The sequence below is a fragment of the Monomorium pharaonis genome, chromosome 8, assembly GCF_013373865.1.
Source record: "Monomorium pharaonis isolate MP-MQ-018 chromosome 8, ASM1337386v2, whole genome shotgun sequence".
Lineage (NCBI taxonomy): Eukaryota > Metazoa > Arthropoda > Insecta > Hymenoptera > Formicidae > Monomorium > Monomorium pharaonis.
The window spans coordinates 18759236-18779809 of record NC_050474.1 but is presented as its reverse complement, the minus strand read 5'-3'; the positions used below and the strand labels follow the sequence as shown (position 1 = coordinate 18779809).

The 20574-nt window shown below is 31.3% G+C and overlaps 6 protein-coding genes and 1 long non-coding RNA gene across 9 annotated transcripts in view; 6 read left to right on the top strand and 1 right to left on the bottom strand.

Annotated features, from left to right (window-relative positions):
• Positions 1-17730, top strand: part of LOC118644168 — a 203069-nt gene extending 185339 nt beyond the window's left edge. The window contains exon 5 of the long non-coding RNA XR_004964305.1: positions 15919-17730. This is a non-coding gene — a long non-coding RNA (uncharacterized LOC118644168). The remainder of the gene's footprint in view (positions 1-15918) is intronic.
• LOC105833168 overlaps positions 1-20574 on the bottom strand; it is a 448328-nt gene that overhangs the window by 122878 nt on the left and 304876 nt on the right. The window lies entirely within an intron of this gene.
• Positions 1821-7620, top strand: LOC118646958. Its single transcript, XM_036290940.1, has 3 exons — positions 1821-2542; positions 2682-3220; positions 3331-7620. Exons 1-3 carry the CDS (start codon positions 1846-1848, stop codon positions 3379-3381), a joined length of 1287 nt encoding a protein of 428 aa, XP_036146833.1. The 5' UTR covers positions 1821-1845; the 3' UTR covers positions 3382-7620.
• Positions 5307-7620, top strand: LOC118644167. The gene is made up of 3 exons (XM_036290941.1): positions 5307-6031; positions 6171-6709; positions 6820-7620. Exons 1-3 carry the CDS (start codon positions 5335-5337, stop codon positions 6868-6870), a joined length of 1287 nt encoding a protein of 428 aa, XP_036146834.1. The 5' UTR covers positions 5307-5334; the 3' UTR covers positions 6871-7620.
• Positions 7862-11401, top strand: LOC118644166. Its single transcript, XM_036290938.1, has 3 exons — positions 7862-9740; positions 9876-10411; positions 10517-11401. Exons 1-3 carry the CDS (start codon positions 9071-9073, stop codon positions 10607-10609), a joined length of 1299 nt encoding a protein of 432 aa, XP_036146831.1. The 5' UTR covers positions 7862-9070; the 3' UTR covers positions 10610-11401.
• Positions 11552-14454, top strand: LOC105831797. 2 transcript variants are annotated; one of them, XM_028192390.2, is made up of 3 exons: positions 11552-13386; positions 13519-14057; positions 14175-14454. In XM_028192390.2, exons 1-3 carry the CDS (start codon positions 12711-12713, stop codon positions 14226-14228), a joined length of 1269 nt encoding a protein of 422 aa, XP_028048191.2. In that variant the 5' UTR covers positions 11552-12710; the 3' UTR covers positions 14229-14454. The 2 variants fall into 2 exon arrangements, with proteins under 2 accessions (XP_028048191.2, XP_036146814.1); XM_036290921.1 differs by having other exon boundaries at positions 11552-14057.
• Positions 17937-19883, top strand: LOC105828050. Of its 2 annotated transcripts, XM_036290945.1 has the most exons (3): positions 17937-19023; positions 19164-19696; positions 19810-19883. In XM_036290945.1, the coding sequence occupies exons 1-3, from the start codon at positions 18339-18341 to the stop codon at positions 19858-19860; spliced, it is 1269 nt and encodes a 422-aa protein (XP_036146838.1). In that variant the 5' UTR covers positions 17937-18338; the 3' UTR covers positions 19861-19883. The 2 variants fall into 2 exon arrangements, with proteins under 2 accessions (XP_036146838.1, XP_036146837.1); XM_036290944.1 differs by lacking the exon at positions 19810-19883 and having other exon boundaries at positions 19164-19778.

Sequence of the window (20574 nt, the reverse complement as noted above, 5' to 3'; positions counted from 1 at the left end):
AATTTGCTTTTTTGTTTGAATGTAGGTAGAATTCAATTTTGTTTTCTACGGAACGTTCAATTTCATTTTTTTAATTTTGTAAACTTTGTTGTTAAACAAATAGAAATATACATATACGATAACTTTAGTTTATTAATTTTATAATTAATTTATTTATCGCAAAGATTATATAAAATCTGCCATTATTACTTGTTATACCAGTTTAATTCCACAGTTTATTTTTAGTCATATTGTGAAAATTATTCTAAAATGTGAAACAATATAATAAAATTAATAATAATTAATATGAAATTGTCCAGAAATAAATTAATAAGTTAAAAGAAATGATTAAATAGTAACACACGCATACACACCCAAACTTGGGTGTGTATAACACGCCTAAATTTGGGTGTGTTGTACACACTCAAATTAATTTCCTTAATACTTGCACCTTTACAACTGAGGTTCGTATTTGCATTTAAATGTTTTATTTTTAAATTAATATTATAAAGACAGATAAATCATTTAATACATAACATTTTCTAATTTATAATTATTTTTTGAGTTTTATTTTTTGCTTTTAGTTAAGAAATATTACCCAGAAACAAAGTATGCTAATATTTGTGATCATTATCTGTATTAAAAAAATATTTTTTGTTTGAAAAAAATTTATTTTGGTTAAAAAATGTTATAATTTGTAACATTCTGTTATTAACAAATTTATTTTATTAATGTGTGTATTGTGTGTGTATATTGCCGCTCAAGAAGAATCACAAGAGCTTCTTCTTTCTATTGTTCTGTAGCGTGAGTACAATCTTTACAACTTATTTACAATTTATGTAAAATTACCAACTTTGAATTGTAATGTAAATAATGGTTTTTGAAGCAACTAAATAAAGTAAACTAAATAAACTAATTTTTTAGTTTGTTGAGAGGGATTATCACTTATTTAATAATTTCTATTTAATTTTTCTCATGATCTGCACATCATGTGCTTTATTCAGGATACATTTACAGTATTTTTACGTCACACAGATATACTGTACATACGTTGAAAAACATAGCTTTGAAACTTGTGTTGTCAATAAAATTTAAAACACTCTGATACTTATTTTAATACTCTTTTAGTTCTTAATATCATGATTGCAATCTCCACTCGAGCTCCCGTTTAAACAATTTCCTTGGTGGATCCGAGAGTAAGTATGCTGCCGATTGACGGCATCGGCATTAAAGCCACTACGAGATCAGACAGCTGAAAGAGGATCACAGACACCGCAAATAGTTTGACACACCCGCGCGTTACGATAAAAGTTACCTAATGGCAGCTATCATTTTTTGTAATTGTTTCTTTTTGTTAGGAGGTAACACACTGAGTCGATATGTGACAACGCCTAGAAACCGCAGCCTGATGGAATCACATTCACGTATACGCATATTCATTTTGCATGTATAATGTGCGTGTCGCACGCTTGTATGTGTACCTCTCTCTCTCTCTCTCTCTCTCTCTCTCTGTGTGTGTGTGTGTGTGTGTGTGTGTGTGTGTGTGTGTGTGTGTGTGTGTGTGTGTGTGTGTGTGTGTGTGTGTGTGTGTGTGTGTGTGTGTGCGTGCGCGTGCGTGCGTGCGTGCGTGCGTGCGTGCGCACATCGTACATGACTTCAAATATCTCTATTGTACAACTGTTATATGCAGTATCAAGCAAAATCCAAGGCGTGCGCTTGTTAAAGTGTCCAGAAAAATATTACTATTTTGCCCACAAACAACTTTATTATTTTGTTTACTAAATATTTTGTATTGTTTACCAAAAGTTTTAATGTAATCAATACACGTTTATAAAACATCGATTAGCAAGAAAATAATAGACAAAAATGGAGGAGATTCATGCGCCAGTACACGACAACTCGCCATCGATAGAGCATATCTTACGTCCAATATCTTACACGTCTTGGTGCATGGGCGTAGGTATTGCACATCCGCAAAAGTGTTCAAAGTATGTGACGATAGTCATACGTATCATTCACCTGATGATATCTACTTTTTACTTAATAATGTTTATCCATGAATACGTTATGTATCGAGATATACGTTTATCCGTGATTTCAATAACGAAATCCATCCACGTTATAAATAGCATAATATACTTCATAACGGTATATTATTACTTTTATCACGGAATCAGGCAGTATAACTGGTCAGAGCTGATGGACAAAATAAAGGAGCTCGATCGAAAGATCAGGAAAGAAACACACATAAATGATCGACCAGTAAAAATCATGGAAGCAGTAGCGATTCTCATGACTTTTGTGTGTTGTCCTTTGATTCCAATTGTGATCCACCTATATTATTTTATGTATTATCGTATATATTTTACTCATCCGCTCACTCCTTGGCTGTTTTATTACATGATGGCACGGTCGTTGATCAACAGCTTCTTCTTTGACACTGTTGTCTATGTGCTGTATTACAGATATCAAACGGTAAATAAAATGCTCGGCCATTTGGATAAGCTATCTGATACACCATTGATCGCACTGAAAATCAGACGCATCAGAGAATTGCATAATGGTAAGTTTTGGTGAATATTGCTTGTTGTGTTGTAATTAGATAATGTAATTTTATGTGCAGCAAGATATAATTTAATACAATTTATGAAGAAATTACGATAATATGGGAATGTTATGGACTCATGAATTTTGTCATACAGATATTTGTGATCTCATTATTAAGATGAATAATACTTATGGTCTTTATCTTCTTTTTTGCTCGGCAAACTGCTTCTTTTTGGTCACTACCAAACTATACGATGCGTACTTATTTATGGGGCAAAAACGATATGACACTACATTGCTGTCTTATATCGATTCGACTATATATACTATGCAATTTGGTTTGATATGTTGGATTTGCACACTTGCGCGTCAAGAATTCGATAAAACCAAGATAATTATGTGCGCAATTGCATTGAAGTACCAATCTATGAAGTTTGATAAACGGAACGATACAAGGAATCAATCGAATTTAGAGGTACGACCGCCATTGGAAGGCGCGGACAACGAGCAAAATTTTGATAGGAGTAATAGTCACGATTGGAATTACGTAGTCATGGAAAATCTTTTGGGCAAATTTATGGCTCAAGACAATGTCAATAACGAAATTAATGGATTTTTGATTCAATTACAACATCGTCGAGTATCATTTATGGCCTGCGAATTCTTCGAAATGAACAATAATTTGTTCTGTAGTGTGAGTACAATATTTATTTACGTCATACAATGTATATAAAATTATCTGTTTCTGAATTGCAATATAATTTAGGTTTCAAAACAATAAAATAAAATTAATTTACTTTTTAGTTTGTCGGAGTGATCTTCACATTTTTGATGATCTTCATTCAATTTGCTTAACAATCCAAAAATCCAAACAAAAACAGATATTAACTTGTACTGGTAGTTTATTAATAGTATACGTGTATGAATATCATCTGTTGAAAGAAGTTACAGTTGTAATGCTTTGTTTATTCTCAATAATTTTATTTCGTATTAATGAACGTGTAAATTGTCGCATAAGAGAAACTATAAGAAATTTTTCTTTGTATATAAATTAAAAGAACGGTTACTGATTTATGTAAAAACCTTATTTATGTTAAAAATTTTACATTAGTGGACATATGATACAAAATAATTTAAATGTTTAATTTATTGCATATAAATTATTATTTAAATATTTGTATATAAAAAAAAATTTTTAATGATACATTTAATGACACGCAATTTAATATTGTAGAATTTCAGAGCTAATACGTCGTTTTTTGTTGTGTTACATAAATTATCAGTAAAAATTTACAGCACGCTTTCGTAGAAGTGTTTTGTTTCCAGGAAACCTTTATTATTTTTTCTACACAATATTCTGCGTGAGAAAGTATAATGTAATCAGTTTTGTTCACGTCGATTATCAAAAGAGTATGAAACGAAAATGGAAAAGATTTGTACACTGATACACAGAGAGAACTGTTTCTTTGAATTTAATATATGGATTTGTTTGAATTATATTTGTTTCACTGGAAAAAATGTATTTCTTACAAAATATTATTTTATTGAATAAAAATTTGATAGTTTTGTTACATTAAACCATATTGTTTGACAGAATAATCACAATTATTTGAGATAATACTTGAAATATTTGATTCAAACAAAAACTTTATTTTTTACAAAATATTATTTTATTAAATAAAAATTTGATTGTTTCGTTACATTAAATCATATTGTTTGACGGAACAATGGTTTTTTTCTTTTTTTCAAAGAAAATATTGAATTCTTTCAAAAAATATTTTATTTAGAAGGAACAATTACTTTGTTTGAAAGTCAAACAATTGTATTTGTTTGTTCAAACATTAGTTTCATTGGCGTATATCAATAAACAAATTTGTTTGACTTAAAGAAAATTTATTAAATCCAAAGAAACTTTTCTCTCTGTGTAGACGTTAACACGCCCTCGCTGAAGCGCGAGAGCACATGTTACGTCTACTATCGTACATCCTCTGGTTTCTAGGCGTTGGCATAGCACGTCCGCGCAAATGTTGCAAGAGTGTCACGATAATTTTATGTATAATTAACTTGATTACATGTTCTATTATTTTGATATACGATATGATATGTTTCTTCCTTGATGATGCTTTCTTTGCTCTTTAAGGCGACATATTCAAGTTTATAAACACACAAAAAATTGTTTTTTTCAATCTATGCAAAAATGTTTCTCTATGCACAATTCTCACTCGAGCTCTTGTTTAAATAATTTTCTTGATGGTGAATCCGAGAGTAAATGTGCTGCCGATTGACGGCATCGGCATTAAAGCCACTACGAGATCAGACAGCTCAAAGAGAAACACAAACGCCGCAAACAGTTTGGCACACCCGCGCGTTGCGATAAAAGTTACCTAATGGCAGCTATCATTTTTTGTAATTGCTTTTTTTTGTTAGGAGGTGACACCCTGAGTCGATATGTGACAACGTCTAGAAGCCGCAACCTAATGGAATCACATTCACGTATACGCATATTCATTTTGCATGTATAATGTGCGTGTCGCGCGCTTATATGGCGTGTGTGTGTGTGTGTGTGTGTGTGTATGCGTGCGCACATCGTACATGACTTTAAATATCTCTATTGTACAACTGTTATATGCAGTATCAAGCAAAATCCAAGGCGTGTGCTTGTTAAAGTGTTCAGAAAAATATTATTATCTTACCCACAAACAACTTTATTATTTTGTTTACTAAATATTTTGTACCGTTTACCAAAAGTTTTAATGTAATCAGTACACGTTTGCAAAACGTCGATTAGCAAGAAAATAATAGACGAAAATGGAGGAGATTCATGCGCCTGTACACGACAACTCGCCGTCGATAGAGCACATCTTACGTCCAATATCTTACACATCTTGGTGCATGGGCGTAGGTGTTGCACATCCGCGAAAGTGTTCAAAGTATGTGACGATAGTCATACGTATCATTCACCTGATAATATCTACGATTTACTTAATAACATTTTACCAGGAATACGTTATGTATCGAGGTATACGTTTAAACGTGATTTCAATAACGAAATTCATCCACGTTATAAATAGCATAATATACTTCATAACGGTATATTATTACTTTTATCACGGAATCAGGCAGTACAACTGGTCAGAGCTGATTGACAAAATAAAGGAGCTCGATCGAAAGATCAGGAAAGAAACACACATGAACAATCAACCAGTAAAAATCATGGAAGCAGTAGCGATTCTCATGACTTTTGTCTGTTGGCCTTTGATTCCAATTGTGATACATCTATATTATTTTATATATTTACGTATGTCTTTTATTTATGCGCTCACTACTTGGCTGTTTTATTACATGATGGCACGGTCGTTGATCAACAGCTTCTTCTTTGACATTGTCGTCTATGTGCTGTATTATAGATATCAAACGATAAATAAAATGCTCGGCCATTTGGATAAGCTATCTGATGCACCATTGATCGCTCTGAAAATTAGACGCATCAGAGAATTGCATAATGGTAAGTTTTGGTGAATATTACTTGTTGTGTTGTAATTAGATAATGTAACTTTATGTGCAGCAAGATATAATTTAATACAGTTTATGAAGAAATTACGGTAATATAGGAATGTTATCGACTCATGAATTTTGTCATACAGATATTTGTGATCTCATTATTATGATGAACAATACTCATGGACTTTATCTTCTTTTCTGCTCGGCAAACTGCTTCTTTTTGGTCACGACTAAACTATACGATGCGTACTTATCTATGGGGAAAGAACGATATGCGAATTCATTGCTGTTTTATACCGATTCCATTATATATACTGTGCAATTTGGTTTGGTATGTTGGATTTGCACACTCGCGCGTCAAGAATTCGATAAAACCAAGATAATTATGTGCGCAATTGCATTGAAGTACCAATCTATGAAGTTTGATAAATTGAACGATACAAGGAATCAATCGAGTTTAGAGGTACGACTGCCATTGGAAGGCGCGGACAGCGAGCAAAATTTTAATAAGAGTAACAGTCACGATTGGAATTACGTTGTCATGGAAAATCTTTTGGGCAAAATTACGGCTGAAGACAATGTCAATAACGAAATTAATGGGTTTTTGATTCAACTACAACATCGTCGAGTATCATTTATGGCCTGCGAATTCTTCGAAATGAACAATAATTTGTTCTGTAGTGTGAGTACAATATTTATTTACGGCATACAATGTATGTAAAATTATCTGTTTCTGAATTGCAATATAATTTAGGCCTCAAAACAATAAAATAAAATTAATTTATTTTTTAGTTTGTCGGAGTAATCTTCACATATTTGATGATCTTCATTCAATTTGCTTAACAATCCAAACATCCGAATAAAAACAGATTAACTAGTAGTTTATTAATAGTATATGTGTATGAATATTATCTGTTGAAAGAAGTTATAGTTGTAATGCTTTGTTTATTCTCAATAATTTTATTTCGTATTAATGAACGTGTAAATTGTCGCATAAGAGAAACCATAAGAAATTTTTCTTTGTATATGAATTAAAAGAACGGTTACTGATTTATGTAAAAACCTTATTTATGTTATGAATTTTACATTAAGGGACATATGATACAAAATAATTTAAATATTTAATTTATTGCATATAAATAATTATTTACATATGTGCATATAAAAAAATAAGTTTTTAATGATACATTTAATGACACGCAATTTAATATTGTAGAATTGCAGAGCTAATACGTCGTTCCTTGTTGTGTTACATAAATTATCAGTGAAAATTCACGGCACGCTTTCGTAGAAGTGTTTTGTTACCAGGAAAACTTTATTATTTTTTTTACACAATATTCTGCGTGGGAAAGTATAATGTAATCAGTTTTGTTCACGTTAATTATCAAGAGTATGAAACGAAAATGGAAAAGATTTGTACACTGATAAACAATAACACGCCCTCTCTGAGGCGCGAGAGCACGTTACGTCTCCTATCGTACATACATACTTTGGTTTCTAGGCGTTGGCATTGCACGTTCGCGCAAATGTCATAAGAGTATCACGTTAATTTTATGTACAATTAATTTAATTATATGTTCTATTATTTTGATATACGACATGATATATTTCTTCCTTGATGATGCTTTCTTTGCTCTTTAAAGCGACATATTTAAGTTTATAAACGCACAAAAAATTGTATTTTTCAAACTGTGCAAAAATGCTTCTATTCGAGAATATTTTATATCTAAAATAGTATTAAAAATGAATTTTTTTTGACAAAGAATAAATTATTGTTACAGTAAAATTAAAATTTTATAAATTAAAACAAAGTTTGATTTAATTAAACAATAAAATTGCATTAATTCAACACTGTGCATATATTAAATGTAATTTTTTTCGTAATGAGTTTAATTTTAATATACTATTTTCCTTAAATGTTTTCACAATTTTGTCTTCATTTTTCTTGATTACTTTTAAGAATGACACGTTTCAGTCGGTACTGATCATATTTTGCACATAATAATTGTACACGATTAGAATATTTTACACAAATATATGGTACACAAAAATTGTACGCGGAAAAACTGCCCACAAGAATTATCCTTGATAAAAATTGCATACGGATATATTGTGCGCAGAAAAATTGTCCACTACACGCAGTTTTTTCACGTAGAATTTTTTTGTGTACAATATATTTGTGTAGAATATTCTAATCGTGTACAATTATTTTGTGTAGAATATGATCAGCGTCTTTCAGTCTAGTATTACATGTCGATGGCGAAATCTTAGTTCTTTTCGCACTCTTGGTGAGCCGGTTTTATTTATCCAGAAAGCGTTTTTTGTTCACGAAAAACACATCACACAGTGGTAAATAATATTCATTTTAAGAATAAAATATGCTTTGTATAAATTTATTTATTATTGATGTAAAAGAACATTTTTAGTTTAGCATAGCATTAACGGTTATACTAAGGCATATAGCGTTCAAGAATAGAATTTACTTACAGCAAGATTCATTTTTTTTGTGTATTGATGACCGCGGTAAATAATTTTTTCGTTGATGCATTCAAGATAAAACGAATTGATGGAAACGGCATAATGAGATAAGACGGCCGCAGGAGGATCATAGACGCCTTGGATAGTTTGACGTGCCTGCGCGTCCCAACAAAAGTCGTATAACGACAGCTATCGCTTTTTGTAATGGCTTTTTTGGTAGGTGATTAGGATGGTGACACCCTGAGTTGGTACGTGACAACACCTAGAGATCGCAGCCTGGAGTCACGTACTCCAGGTACATACATATATACGCATATTTATTTCGTACCTGTGCGTTTGCGCGCATGTATATGTGTGCGTGTATGTGCGTGCATGTCATGCGTGACTCTGATCTTTCTATTGTACAATTGTTATACGCAGTATCAAGCAGAATTCAAAACGTGCGTTTGCTAAAGTGTTCAGAGAAGAATATTACTATCCTGTCTACAAAATATCTTGTTTACCAAGGAGTTTTTGTAATCAGCACTCGTTTGCAAAACGTCTATTAGCAAGAAAATAATAGAAAATGGAGGAGATTCGTATGCCAGTACGTAACTCGCCATCGATAGAGCACACCTTGCGTCCAATATCTTATGTGTCTTGGTTCATGGGCGTGGGTATTGCACATCCGCTAAAGTGTCCAAAGTTTGTGACGATAGTCATACGTATCATACACCTGGTTATGTGTACAGTGTTCCTAACAATTTTCATCCGTAAGAGCGTTTCGGCTTTATCTATGGATTCAGTAATACAATTCGCCTTGATTATAGATAAGACGATAGACTTCGTAGCGGCATATTATTACATTTATCACGGAATCAGACAGTATGACACGTGGCCAGAGCTGATGTACAAAATAAAGGAGCTCGATCGAAAAATTAGAAAAGAAACACACATGAACGATCGACCCGTAAAAGTCATGGAAGTAGTAGCGATTCTTATGACTTTTGTGTGTTTGATCCCGATTGTACTCTACCTATATCACTTTTTTTATTCAAATAACCGTGTGATGAAAAGTCTTCCTACTTATTACATGATGGCACGGTCGACGATCAACAGTTTCTTCTTCGGTGTTGTTGTTTACGTGCTTTATTACAGATATAAAATGATAAATAAGATGCTCGGTCATTTGGATAAGCTATCTGATGCGCCATTGATCGCGCTCAAGATTAGACGCATTAGAGAACTGCATAACGGTAAGTTGTGTCGAATATTATTTGTTGTTTTGAAATTAGATAATGTAAGTTCGTGTGGCGTGAGATACAGTTTAATAGAGTCTTCAAAAAATTGTAGTAATATTGAAATGATTTAGACTTTTGTGTGTTATGCAGATATTTGTGACCTAGTAATTGTGATAAACAATATTAACAGTTTTTATCTTCTTCTCTTCTCGGCAAACTGCTTTTCTATTCTAACGACTACACTATACTATGGATATATACGTTTTATGAATCATATGCCTTTGAGTGTATTCATATATTGCGTGACTTCGTTGTACACTATTCAATTTGGTGTGATTTGCTGGGTTTGCAAACTCGCGTGCCAAGAATTCGAGAAAACCAAGACAATTATGTGTGCAATTGCACTGAAATGCCAATTTATGAAGTTTGACGAACCGAACGATACCAGGAATCAATCGAGTTTAGAGGTACGACCGCCATTGGAAAGCGCGGACGGCGAGCAAAATTTTAATTGGAGTAACAGTTACGATTGGAATTACGTTGTCGTGGAAAAACTTTTGCGTAAAATTTTGGCTCGCGACCATGTCAATAATGAAATTAATGCTTTTCTTATTCAACTACAACATCGTCGAGTATCATTTACGGCATGCGATTTCTTTGAAATGAACAATAATCTGTTCTGTGGTGTAAGTATAATATTTACTTATATGATATTATGTAAAATTAACTAATTCCGAATTTTAATATAAATAGATCTTAAAGCAATTAATTAAAATATACTTATTTTTCAGTTTGTCGGTATAATCGTCACATATTTGATAATTTTCATTCAATTTTATAAATCTAAACAAAAACAAAGTGCAACTTGTACTGGTAATTTATGATTTATATATATATATATATTTCCTGTTAAAAGAAGTTATTGCTGTAATATTCTGTCTATTTTCAATAAGCTTATTTTGTATTAATAAACGTGTATATTGTCGTATAAAAGAAATGATAAATTTTTTTTTGTACTAAATTAAAAGAATGGTTACTGATTTATGTGAAAATCTTATTTACGTAAAAAATCTTAGTAGACATACTATATACAATAATTTATTGCATATAAATAAACATTTAAATTTTTGCATATAAAAAAGTAAATTTATAGTAATACAGTTAATAACACGTGATTTAATATTGTGAAATTTCAGAAGCATTCTATTTTGATGTTACATAAAATATCAGGTAAAATTCATGGCACGCGCTCGTAGAAGCGTTTTATTTCCAGAAAATCTTTGCTATTTTTCTTACACAATATTTTGTGTGAGTATAATATTATCAGTTCTGTTTATGTCGATTAACAAAAAAAGTAAGAGGTAAAAATGGAAAAGATCTGTGCACCAGTAGGCGACAACACACCGTTGCTACAGCACATGTTACGCCCAATATTTCCCGGTTTCTAGGTGTTGGCATTGCATGTCCGCGCAAATGTCGCAAGAATGTCACGATAATTTTATGTATAATTAACTTAATTATATGTTCTATTATTTTGATGTACAACATGATATGTTTCTTTCTTTGCTGTTTAAGGCGACATATTTAAGTTTGTAAACACACAAAAAGTTGTATTTTTTAAACTGTGCAAAAATGTTTCTATTCGAGAATATTTTATATCTAAAATAGTATTAAAAGTAAATATTTTTTAACAAAGAATAAATTATTGTTACAGTAAAATTAAAATTTTATAAATTAAAACAAAGTTTGATTTAATTAAACAATAAAATTGCATTAATTTAACACTGAAATGTACTTACATTAAATGTAATTTTTTTCTTAATGAGTTTAATTTAAACATACTATTTTTCTTAAATGTTTTTACAATTTTATTTTCATTTTTCTCGATTACTTTTATGACTAACACGTTTCAGTCGGCACTGATCATATTTTCCACAAAATGATTGTATACGATCAGAATATTCTACACAAATATATTGTACACAAAATATTGTATGTGGAAATACTGCCCACAAGAATTAACCTTGAATTAAATATTGTACACGGATATATTATGCGTAGAAAAATAATTTACTGGACGCAGTTTTTCGACGTATAATTTTTTTGTGTACAATATAATTGTGTAGAATATTCTAATCGTGTACAATTATTTTGTGTAGGATATGATCAGTGCCTTTCAGTCTAGTATTACATGTCGATGACAAAATCTTTGTTCTTTCGGCACTCTTGGCGAGTCGGTTTTGTCCAGAAAGTGTATTTTGTTCACAAGAAACACACCACATAGTGGTGAATAATATTCATTTTAAGAATAAAATATGCTTTATACAAATCTATTTATTATTGATGTAAAAGAACATTTTTAGTTTAGCACAGCATTCAACAGTTATGTCAAGGCATATAGCGTTCAAGAATAGAATTTACTTGCAGCAAGATCCATTTTTTTGTGTGTTGATGACCGCGGTAAATAATTTTTTCGTTGATGCATTCAAGATAAAACGAATTGATGGAAACGGCATAATGAGATAAGACGGCCGCAGGAGGATCATAGACGCCTTGGATAGTTTGACGTGCCTGCACGTCCCAACAAAAGTCGTATAACGATAGCTATCGCTTTTTGTAATGGCTTTTTTGTTAGGTGATTAGGATGGTGACACCCTGAGTTGGTACGTGACAACACCTAGAGATCGCAGCCTGGAGTCACGTACTCCAGGTACATACATATATACGCATATTCATTTTGTACGTGTGCGTTGCCCGTATGTATATGTGTGCGTGTGGGTGCGTACACGCATGTCATGCGTGACTCTGGTCTTTCTATTGTAAAATTGTTATACGCAGTATCAAGCAGAATTCAAAACGTGCGCTTGCTAAAGTGTTCAGAGAAGAATATTACTATCCTGTCTACAAAATATCTTGTGTACCAAGGAGTTTTGATGTAATCAGCACTCGTTTGCAAAACGTCTATTAGCAAGAAAATAATAGAAAATGGAGGAGATTCGTATGCCAGTACATAACTTGCCATCGATAGAGCACACCTTGCGTCCAATATCTTACACGTCTTGGTTCATGGGCGTGGGGATTGCACATCCGCTAAAATGTCCAAAGTTTGTGACGATAATCATACGTATCATTCACTTGGTCATATGTACAATGATTCTAACACGGTCCATTTATAAAACCGGTTTGGATTTTTCTATGGATTCAGTAATACGAATCGGCTGGCTCATAGAGAGGATGATATACTTCGTGGCGACATATTATTACATTTATCACGGAATCAGACAGTATAACACGTGGCCAGAGCTGATGGACAAAATAAAGGAGCTTGATCGAAAAATCCGAAAAAAAACACACATGAATGATGAACCAGTAAAAGTCATGGAAGCAGTAGCGATTCTTATGACTTTTGTGTGTTTCCCTTTGATCCCGATTGTACTCTACCTATATGACTTTTTGACTTCAAATTACGTTGCGATTGAAAGTCGTCCTTTTTCTTACATGATGGCACAGTCGACGATCAACAGCTTCTTCTTCGGTGTTGTCGTTTACGTGCTTTATTACAGATATAAAATGATAAATAAGATGCTCGGTCATTTGGATGAGCTATCTGATGAGACATTGATCTCGCACAAAATTAGACGCATTAGAGAATTACATAACGGTAAGTTGTGTCGAATATTACTTGTTGTTTTGAAATTAGATAATGTAAGTTCATGTGGCGCGAAATGCAGTTTTATAGAGTCTACAAATATTGTGGTAATATTGAGATGTGATTTAGAATTTTGTTATGCAGATATTTATGACCTAGCTATTGTGATAAGCAATATTCACGGTCTTTATCTTCTTCTTTTCTCGGTAAATTGCTTCTCTATTGTAACGACTACACTATACTTTGGGTACGTATATTTCATAAATAGTACCTATGTGAGAGCATTGATATATTACATGATTTCGGTTGTGTACACTATTCAATTTGGTGTAATTTGCTGGGTTTGCAAACTCGCGGGTCAAGAATTCGAGAAAACCAAGACAATTATGTGCGCAATTGCACTAAAGTACCAATCTACGAAGTTTGATAAACCGAACGATATCAGGAATCAATTGAGTTTAGAGGTACGACCGCCATTGGAAGACGCGGACAGCGAGCAAAATTTTAATGGGAGTAACAGTGGCGATTGGAATTACGTTGTTATGGAAAATCTTTTGCGTAAAATTTTGGCTCGGGATCATGTCAGTAACGAAATTAATGCCTTTTTTATTCAACTGCAACATCGTCGAGTATCATTTACGGCCTGCGATTTCTTCGAAATGAACAATAATCTGTTCTGTGGTGTGAGTATAATATTTACTTATACGATTTATGTAAAATTTACATAAATTTTTAGCTACTTCCGAATTTTGATATAAATAGATCTCAAAGCAATTAATTAAAATATACTTATTTTTTAGTTCCTCGGAGTAATCTTCACATATTTGATAATTTTCATTCAATTTGGTTTGTAACCCGAAGATTTAAACAAAAACAGAATGCAACTTGTACTGGTAATTTATGATGAGTATATATACAAAAATATTACTTGTTAAAAGAAATTATTGTTGTAATATTCTGTTCATTTTCAATAAATTTATTTTGTATTAATGAACGTGTATATTGTCGCATAAAAAAACCATGAAAAATTTCTTTTTGTAATACGTTAAAAGAACGGTTACTGATTTATAAAAAAATCTTATTTATGTAAAAAATCTTCGTAAACATACAATGCAAAATAATTTAAATGTTTAATTTATTGCATATGAAAAGCATTTAAATTATTGCATATAAAAAAATGAATTTTTCGTAATATAGTTCTTTTCTACAATTCACTTGTATAATAATCTGCATTCAATTTCTCTATAACTCTATTTCTCTTTACAATCTAAATGAAAGCTGTGTGCAGCTTGCATCGGTAATTTGTTAATAGTATATATATCTTATCTGTTAAAAAATGTATAATTTGTTTTATTCTGTTTATACTCAATGAATTTATTTTGCTTTAATATATATTGTCGCACAAGAAAGTCACGATTTTTTTTTCTATTAAATTAAAGGAATGGTCACTGATTTATTCAAAATATCTTAATAGACATATAATATAAAATATTTTAAATGTTTAATTTATTAAATATAAATAAATCCTTAAATCATTACATATAATATAATTGATTTTTTAATAAAACAGTAATGCAGAATGTACGTGTATTTATATTTAAAGATAAATTTAATTTAATTTTTCCAATTTTCTTAATTGGCTTATATCATTGACCTCTATCTTGCTTTACATTTTATTTTACTTAATGAAATTAATTAATTAATTACATTAATTTTGTTTAAATTATATTAAACCGCATTATATTTATAAAGAAATACAGTTAATAACATGTAATTTAATATTGTAGAATTGCAGAAGTAATACGTCGTTCTTTATTGTTACGTAAAATATCAGGGAGAATTCATGCGCTTGTAGTGTTTTGCTTCCTGAAAAACTTCACTGCTTCCTACAAAATATTTTGCGTGAGAAAGTATAACGTAATTCTTGTTCACGTCGATCTACAAAAAAAGGTAAGAGGCGAAAATGGAGAGATCTGTGCACCAGTAGACGACAACTCGCCGTCGATAGAACGCGTTTTACGTCCAATATCGTACACCTCCTGGCTGTTAGGCGTTGACATTGCACGTCCGCGCAAATGCCCCAAGAGTGTCACAATGATTTTATTTATAATTGACTTGGTCATATGTTCTATTAGTTTGGTATACGACATAACATATTTTTTCACTGACGATATCTTCTTTGCTCTTGAAGGCGACATTCAAGTTTATGAACCTTGTGTACTTGTTGATAGTTTATGTATCCACATATTACTGCATTTATCGGGGGTTCAGTCAATACAGTGGCTGAAGTTACTGAGCAGAATGAAAGCGCTCGATCAGAAAATCCGGAAGGAAACATTAATGCCTGAGCGGCCAGTAAAATATAACGCTAGCGATTGTAGCGACGTTTGGTTTGTGTCCTTTGTCGCTGATTCTGCACACTCTGTATTACATTATACATTTATATGACGTTTTAATGGACAACTTAATGCTTTACTACGAGTTAGCCCAGTAGATGATGAATAGCTTTGTCTTTGACATTATTGTTTATATATTGTATTACAGATACCGAATGATAAATGAATTAATTGGCCAGTTGGATGAGTTCTCTGACATGCCACGGATTACATTCAAGATTAAATGCCTCAGAGAAATCTATTACGTAAGTTTTTGCGGATATTGTCTTTTATATTATACTTCGATATTTATGTAGAACGAGATGTAATTTAATTGAATTTATAAAGAAATTACGATGACATTAAGATATAGTGGAATCAAATTCTGTTATGCAGATATTTATAATCCAGTTATCATGATAAATGATATTTACGGCCTCCATCTCTTCCTTTGCTCGATGAACTGCTTTACTATGATCGTGATTTCACTGTTCAGTATTTAGTCTAATCCAAGGTCTTGTTTACGGAATCGGGTTTATATTAAAAAGTAATATCTTTTGGATTACATATATCGTGCAATTTAGTTTGATATGCTGGATTTGTACATTTGTGCGTCGAGAATCCGACAAGATTGGGATAATATGCGTCATTGCATTAAAATAAAACCTATGAATAATGATACATTACTTGAGGCAAGGAATTGATGCAATCTAGAGGTGCATTTGCCATTGGAAAACTCGGACAGGAAAATTCTAATTACAGTAGCAATCACAATTTGAATTATGTTGTCATGGAAAATCTCTTGCGCAGAAATCTGGATCGAAACTGTGTCAGAAACGAGATCAATGACTTTTCAATTCAACCGCAACAGCACCGAGTAGCATTCACGGCTTACAATTTTTTTTTAATGAGCAATGTTCTGTTTGGTGGTGTAAGTATAATTTCAAATAATGAGTAGATTAAGAGTCGACGAACTGGCAATATTTTATTGTGTATTACAATCTCACAACGTTTTGACCATGGGATTTGGTCCAATACAGCAGATCTATCTAAGAATAAATTTAATTTTGCTTTTCAAGATCTTTAATTAGCTAATATATATTTTATTAGATTTAATTTATAAAACGGCATTATGTTTATGGAGTGTGGTAGCTAATGGCATGCAATGTAATATTGAAAAATTGCAGAAGTAAGAACATCATTCTTTATTGTTATGTGACGTCTAGAAAGATGTCTAGAGTGTGTTTCAAGAAAGACTTTATTTATGATATTTATCTATAATCAAGACCTTATCTACTCTTAAAGATTATGTACATACAAAATATTCAGTATCGTAAAGCCATAATGTAACCAGCTACCATACTCGTTTTTAAAATGTCTATTAGCTAGAAAATAGAAGACAAAGATGAAGCAGATCTAGTAGACAACTCGCTGCCAATAGAGCACATCTTATGTTCAATATCGTACATTTGATTCTTGGGCGTTGGCGTTGCACATTGCACGTCGCACGTTTCTAAATTTTAGCACATTTAATAAGACATAAATATTAACTGCCAAAAGTTGTTGTTTGTGATATTTTTTTAAATTTCTATTCAATTTATTTTTATTAACGTATAACATACACATTGTAAGTAAAAACCTGAGTGATAGTCTCTTCTGTAACGGTAAAAATGTAAAAAATAGTCAATAACTTATGTAAAAAATATTATTAATATGGTAGGAAATAATTTAAATATTTAAATTATTGCAGCATTAAACAATTATTTTTTAATATATAATATAATATAGTAGATACTTTAAAAATACATTGAATTTAACATTTTTTCTGTTCTATACTTGCGGCTTATTATACTATTGATCATTATCTCTTCTTATTTGTGTTTGAATTTGTGATAAACATTATTAATATTTTTTTATTAAATATATCAATTTACAGGATAATTGTAAAAATGTTTTGACTCCAGAAAAATTTCACTATTTTCTTTCTTCCAAATTGTTAGTACTGCGAAAAATTATATTTATTTGCAAAACACTGATTAAAATTCGATAAAATTTGATATTATTTTTATATATATGCGTAAGCAAAATAATAACATTTTTTGTAAAAAGAGAAACGTAAAAGTTACTAATTTATGTAAAAATATTTGTAAACATACGGTAAAAAATAATATAAACGTTTAAACTATTCCAGTATACAAAATTATTTCTTTAATAATACAGCACGTTTATTTAAAAATATATACATTACGCTTTCGGTTTTTAATATCTTTAATTGACTCATATCATTGACGATTGTTTTCCTTTGCACATGGCAAGCTTGATTAATATTCACTTTATAAGATCAATTTAATTTATTAAAACCACATTAGGTTTATGAAGGAGAATTGCTAATAGCATGCAATATTGCAGAAGTGCAGAAGTAATACATCATTCTTTATTGTGACGCATCAAAGAAAATTTGCGACGCCGCCAGTTTGTCAGGATGTTTTACTTCCAGAAAGACTTCAATATTTAGTATTGCAAGGAGCTTTAATCAGTAGTGAAATTTGTTTTTTTAAATGTTAAATAACTAGAAGACAAGAGCCGAAAATGGAGGAATTTCGTGTGTCAATACACGGCAACTCGCCATCGATAGAGCAGATCTTACGTCCAATATCATACACGTCATGGTTCATGGGCATCGGTATTGCACGTCCGCGAAAATGTTCCAAAGTTGTCACGATAATTATATGTATCGTTCATCTGGTCGTGTGTTCAGTTAGCATGGTGTACAACATGATTGAACTCCTTAATTTTGTTGGTGTCGCCAATTTTTACAATCACATATTTCTGTTTATATTTCTCATGAACATTGTTACGTGCTACGTGTCGGCGTATTACATTCTTTATCACGGAATCAGGCAATACGACAAGTGGCTAATGCTGATGGACAAAATAAAAGAGCTCGATCAAAGAATCAGGCGAGAAACACACATTAATGACCAGCCAGTAAAAAAAGCAGAAGTAATAGCGATTCTCGCGACATTTGCTTGCTGTTTTCTTTTGTTTATTACACACATCTGGTCTTTCTTTATACATTCGGACGTTTCTTGGTCCGACTCTTTGTTTTATTACATTATAGCTCAGTCGTTGATTAGCAGTTTCGTCTTTGATGCTGTTGTCTATGTGCTATATTACAGATTCCAAACAATAAATAAATTAATTGGTCATTTGGAGTCGTCCAGTGCGTTGTGGATGGCATTCAAGATTAAACGCATCAGAGAATTACATGCCGGTAAGATTTGCAAATATTATATATTTTGTTTTGTGTAATTTGATATTGTAATCTTATGTGGTGCGATATAATTTAATATTGTCTACGGAGAAATCGTAATAATACTGAGATGTAATCGAATTGTAAATTCTGAAATGCAGATGCTTGTGATCTCGTCATCATGGTAAATGACATATACGGCTTTCATTTTCTTCTTTGCGCGACGAACTGCTTTATCACGATCGTATCTGCTCTGTTCAGAATCTATGTAGTTGCGAAAGTATACTATAATTACTACCATTATTTGTTGATAAATAGTATAATTTGGATTTCGTATACTATGCAATTTGGTCTGATGTGTGGGGTTTGCACACTTGCGCGTCAAGAATCTGACAAGACTGGGATAATTATATGCGCAATTGTACTGAAATGTAAACCTCTGAATTATGACATACTGCACGAGACAAGAATTAAATCAGGTCTAGGGATACAATTAAAAGACTTGAACAGCAAGCAAAATTGTAATTGTACTAACAATCTAAATTATGTCGTCATAGAAAATCTCTTGCGCAGAGATCTGGACAGAGAATATGTCAGAAACGAGATCAATGACTTTTCGATTCAACTGCAGCATCGTCGAGTAGCATTTACGGCGTGTGATTTCTTCGAAATGAGCAATGCACTGTTCTGTGGTGTAAGTACTAAATTTATTTACTTGTTTATAATTGATGTAATATTAATTACTTATAAATTGTAATGTAAATAACAGCTCACAAAGCAATTAAATAAAGTAAATTTATTTTTTAGTTTATTGGAGCGATCATCACATATTTGATAATCTCCATACAGTTCTCTTAGTGATACGAATATCGCATGTTCTATTTAGGATATGTTTATCAATTTGCTGTTTATGCCACAGGTATATTACATACATTTAAAAACAAAATTTTGAAACTTTTGTTGTTTGTTAGATTCGAAGCACTTTAATACTTCTTCATTTCTAATACCATTAATTGCAATATTGAATGAAGCAATTAAATATAGAGTATATAAATTAAATATATCCGTACAGAAATGTAGAATAAGATTTATTAGAAATATTTTGAGGTCTAGATACGCATAGATTTTTTTAAATTTGCATTTTGTATTGACAGATTTTTTAACATGAAAACTTGATAATTAAAAGAAATTTTACGAAATTTATAAATTGTTAACAAGTGTTGATATTAATACTATTTTAAATATACTTGACATTTAGACAGAAACAGAAAGAATGGTAATATGTAAAAAAAAAGAGAATGCAAATCGATTGTTGTTATCAAAGTACAGCAATAATTTAATAACAAAAGCTTAATAATAGCTTAATAATAAAAGTATAATAACTTTTAGATGTTTTCTTTTTAATATATTTGTGATATAAGTTTACAAGTCTTAATACAGAGAAGCATTATATTATGGATCACGAGAAAATAAATGCACTAATTGAAACATATTAAAATATAAGGTATGTTTAGTAAAAGATAAAATTATGAATAGGTATGGATTATTACAATTATTAATAAAAATGCAGTT

Excerpts from the sequence above, each read along its gene's own strand:
- LOC118646958 (XM_036290940.1), top strand. The coding sequence starts at position 1,846 with ATGGAGGAGATTCATGCGCCAGTACACGACAACTCGCCATCGATAGAG. Across the intron at positions 2,543-2,681 it reads CATCAGAGAATTGCATAATG|ATATTTGTGATCTCATTATT; the intron begins GTAAGTTTTGGT and ends TTTGTCATACAG. Across the intron at positions 3,221-3,330 it reads ACAATAATTTGTTCTGTAGT|TTTGTCGGAGTGATCTTCAC; the intron begins GTGAGTACAATA and ends TTTACTTTTTAG.
- LOC118644167 (XM_036290941.1), top strand. The coding sequence starts at position 5,335 with ATGGAGGAGATTCATGCGCCTGTACACGACAACTCGCCGTCGATAGAG. Across the intron at positions 6,032-6,170 it reads CATCAGAGAATTGCATAATG|ATATTTGTGATCTCATTATT; the intron begins GTAAGTTTTGGT and ends TTTGTCATACAG. Across the intron at positions 6,710-6,819 it reads ACAATAATTTGTTCTGTAGT|TTTGTCGGAGTAATCTTCAC; the intron begins GTGAGTACAATA and ends TTTATTTTTTAG.
- LOC118644166 (XM_036290938.1), top strand. The coding sequence starts at position 9,071 with ATGGAGGAGATTCGTATGCCAGTACGTAACTCGCCATCGATAGAGCAC. Across the intron at positions 9,741-9,875 it reads CATTAGAGAACTGCATAACG|ATATTTGTGACCTAGTAATT; the intron begins GTAAGTTGTGTC and ends TGTGTTATGCAG. Across the intron at positions 10,412-10,516 it reads ACAATAATCTGTTCTGTGGT|TTTGTCGGTATAATCGTCAC; the intron begins GTAAGTATAATA and ends CTTATTTTTCAG.
- LOC105831797 (XM_036290921.1), top strand. The coding sequence starts at position 12,711 with ATGGAGGAGATTCGTATGCCAGTACATAACTTGCCATCGATAGAGCAC. Across the intron at positions 14,058-14,174 it reads ACAATAATCTGTTCTGTGGT|TTCCTCGGAGTAATCTTCAC; the intron begins GTGAGTATAATA and ends CTTATTTTTTAG.
- LOC105828050 (XM_036290944.1), top strand. The coding sequence starts at position 18,339 with ATGGAGGAATTTCGTGTGTCAATACACGGCAACTCGCCATCGATAGAG. Across the intron at positions 19,024-19,163 it reads CATCAGAGAATTACATGCCG|ATGCTTGTGATCTCGTCATC; the intron begins GTAAGATTTGCA and ends TCTGAAATGCAG.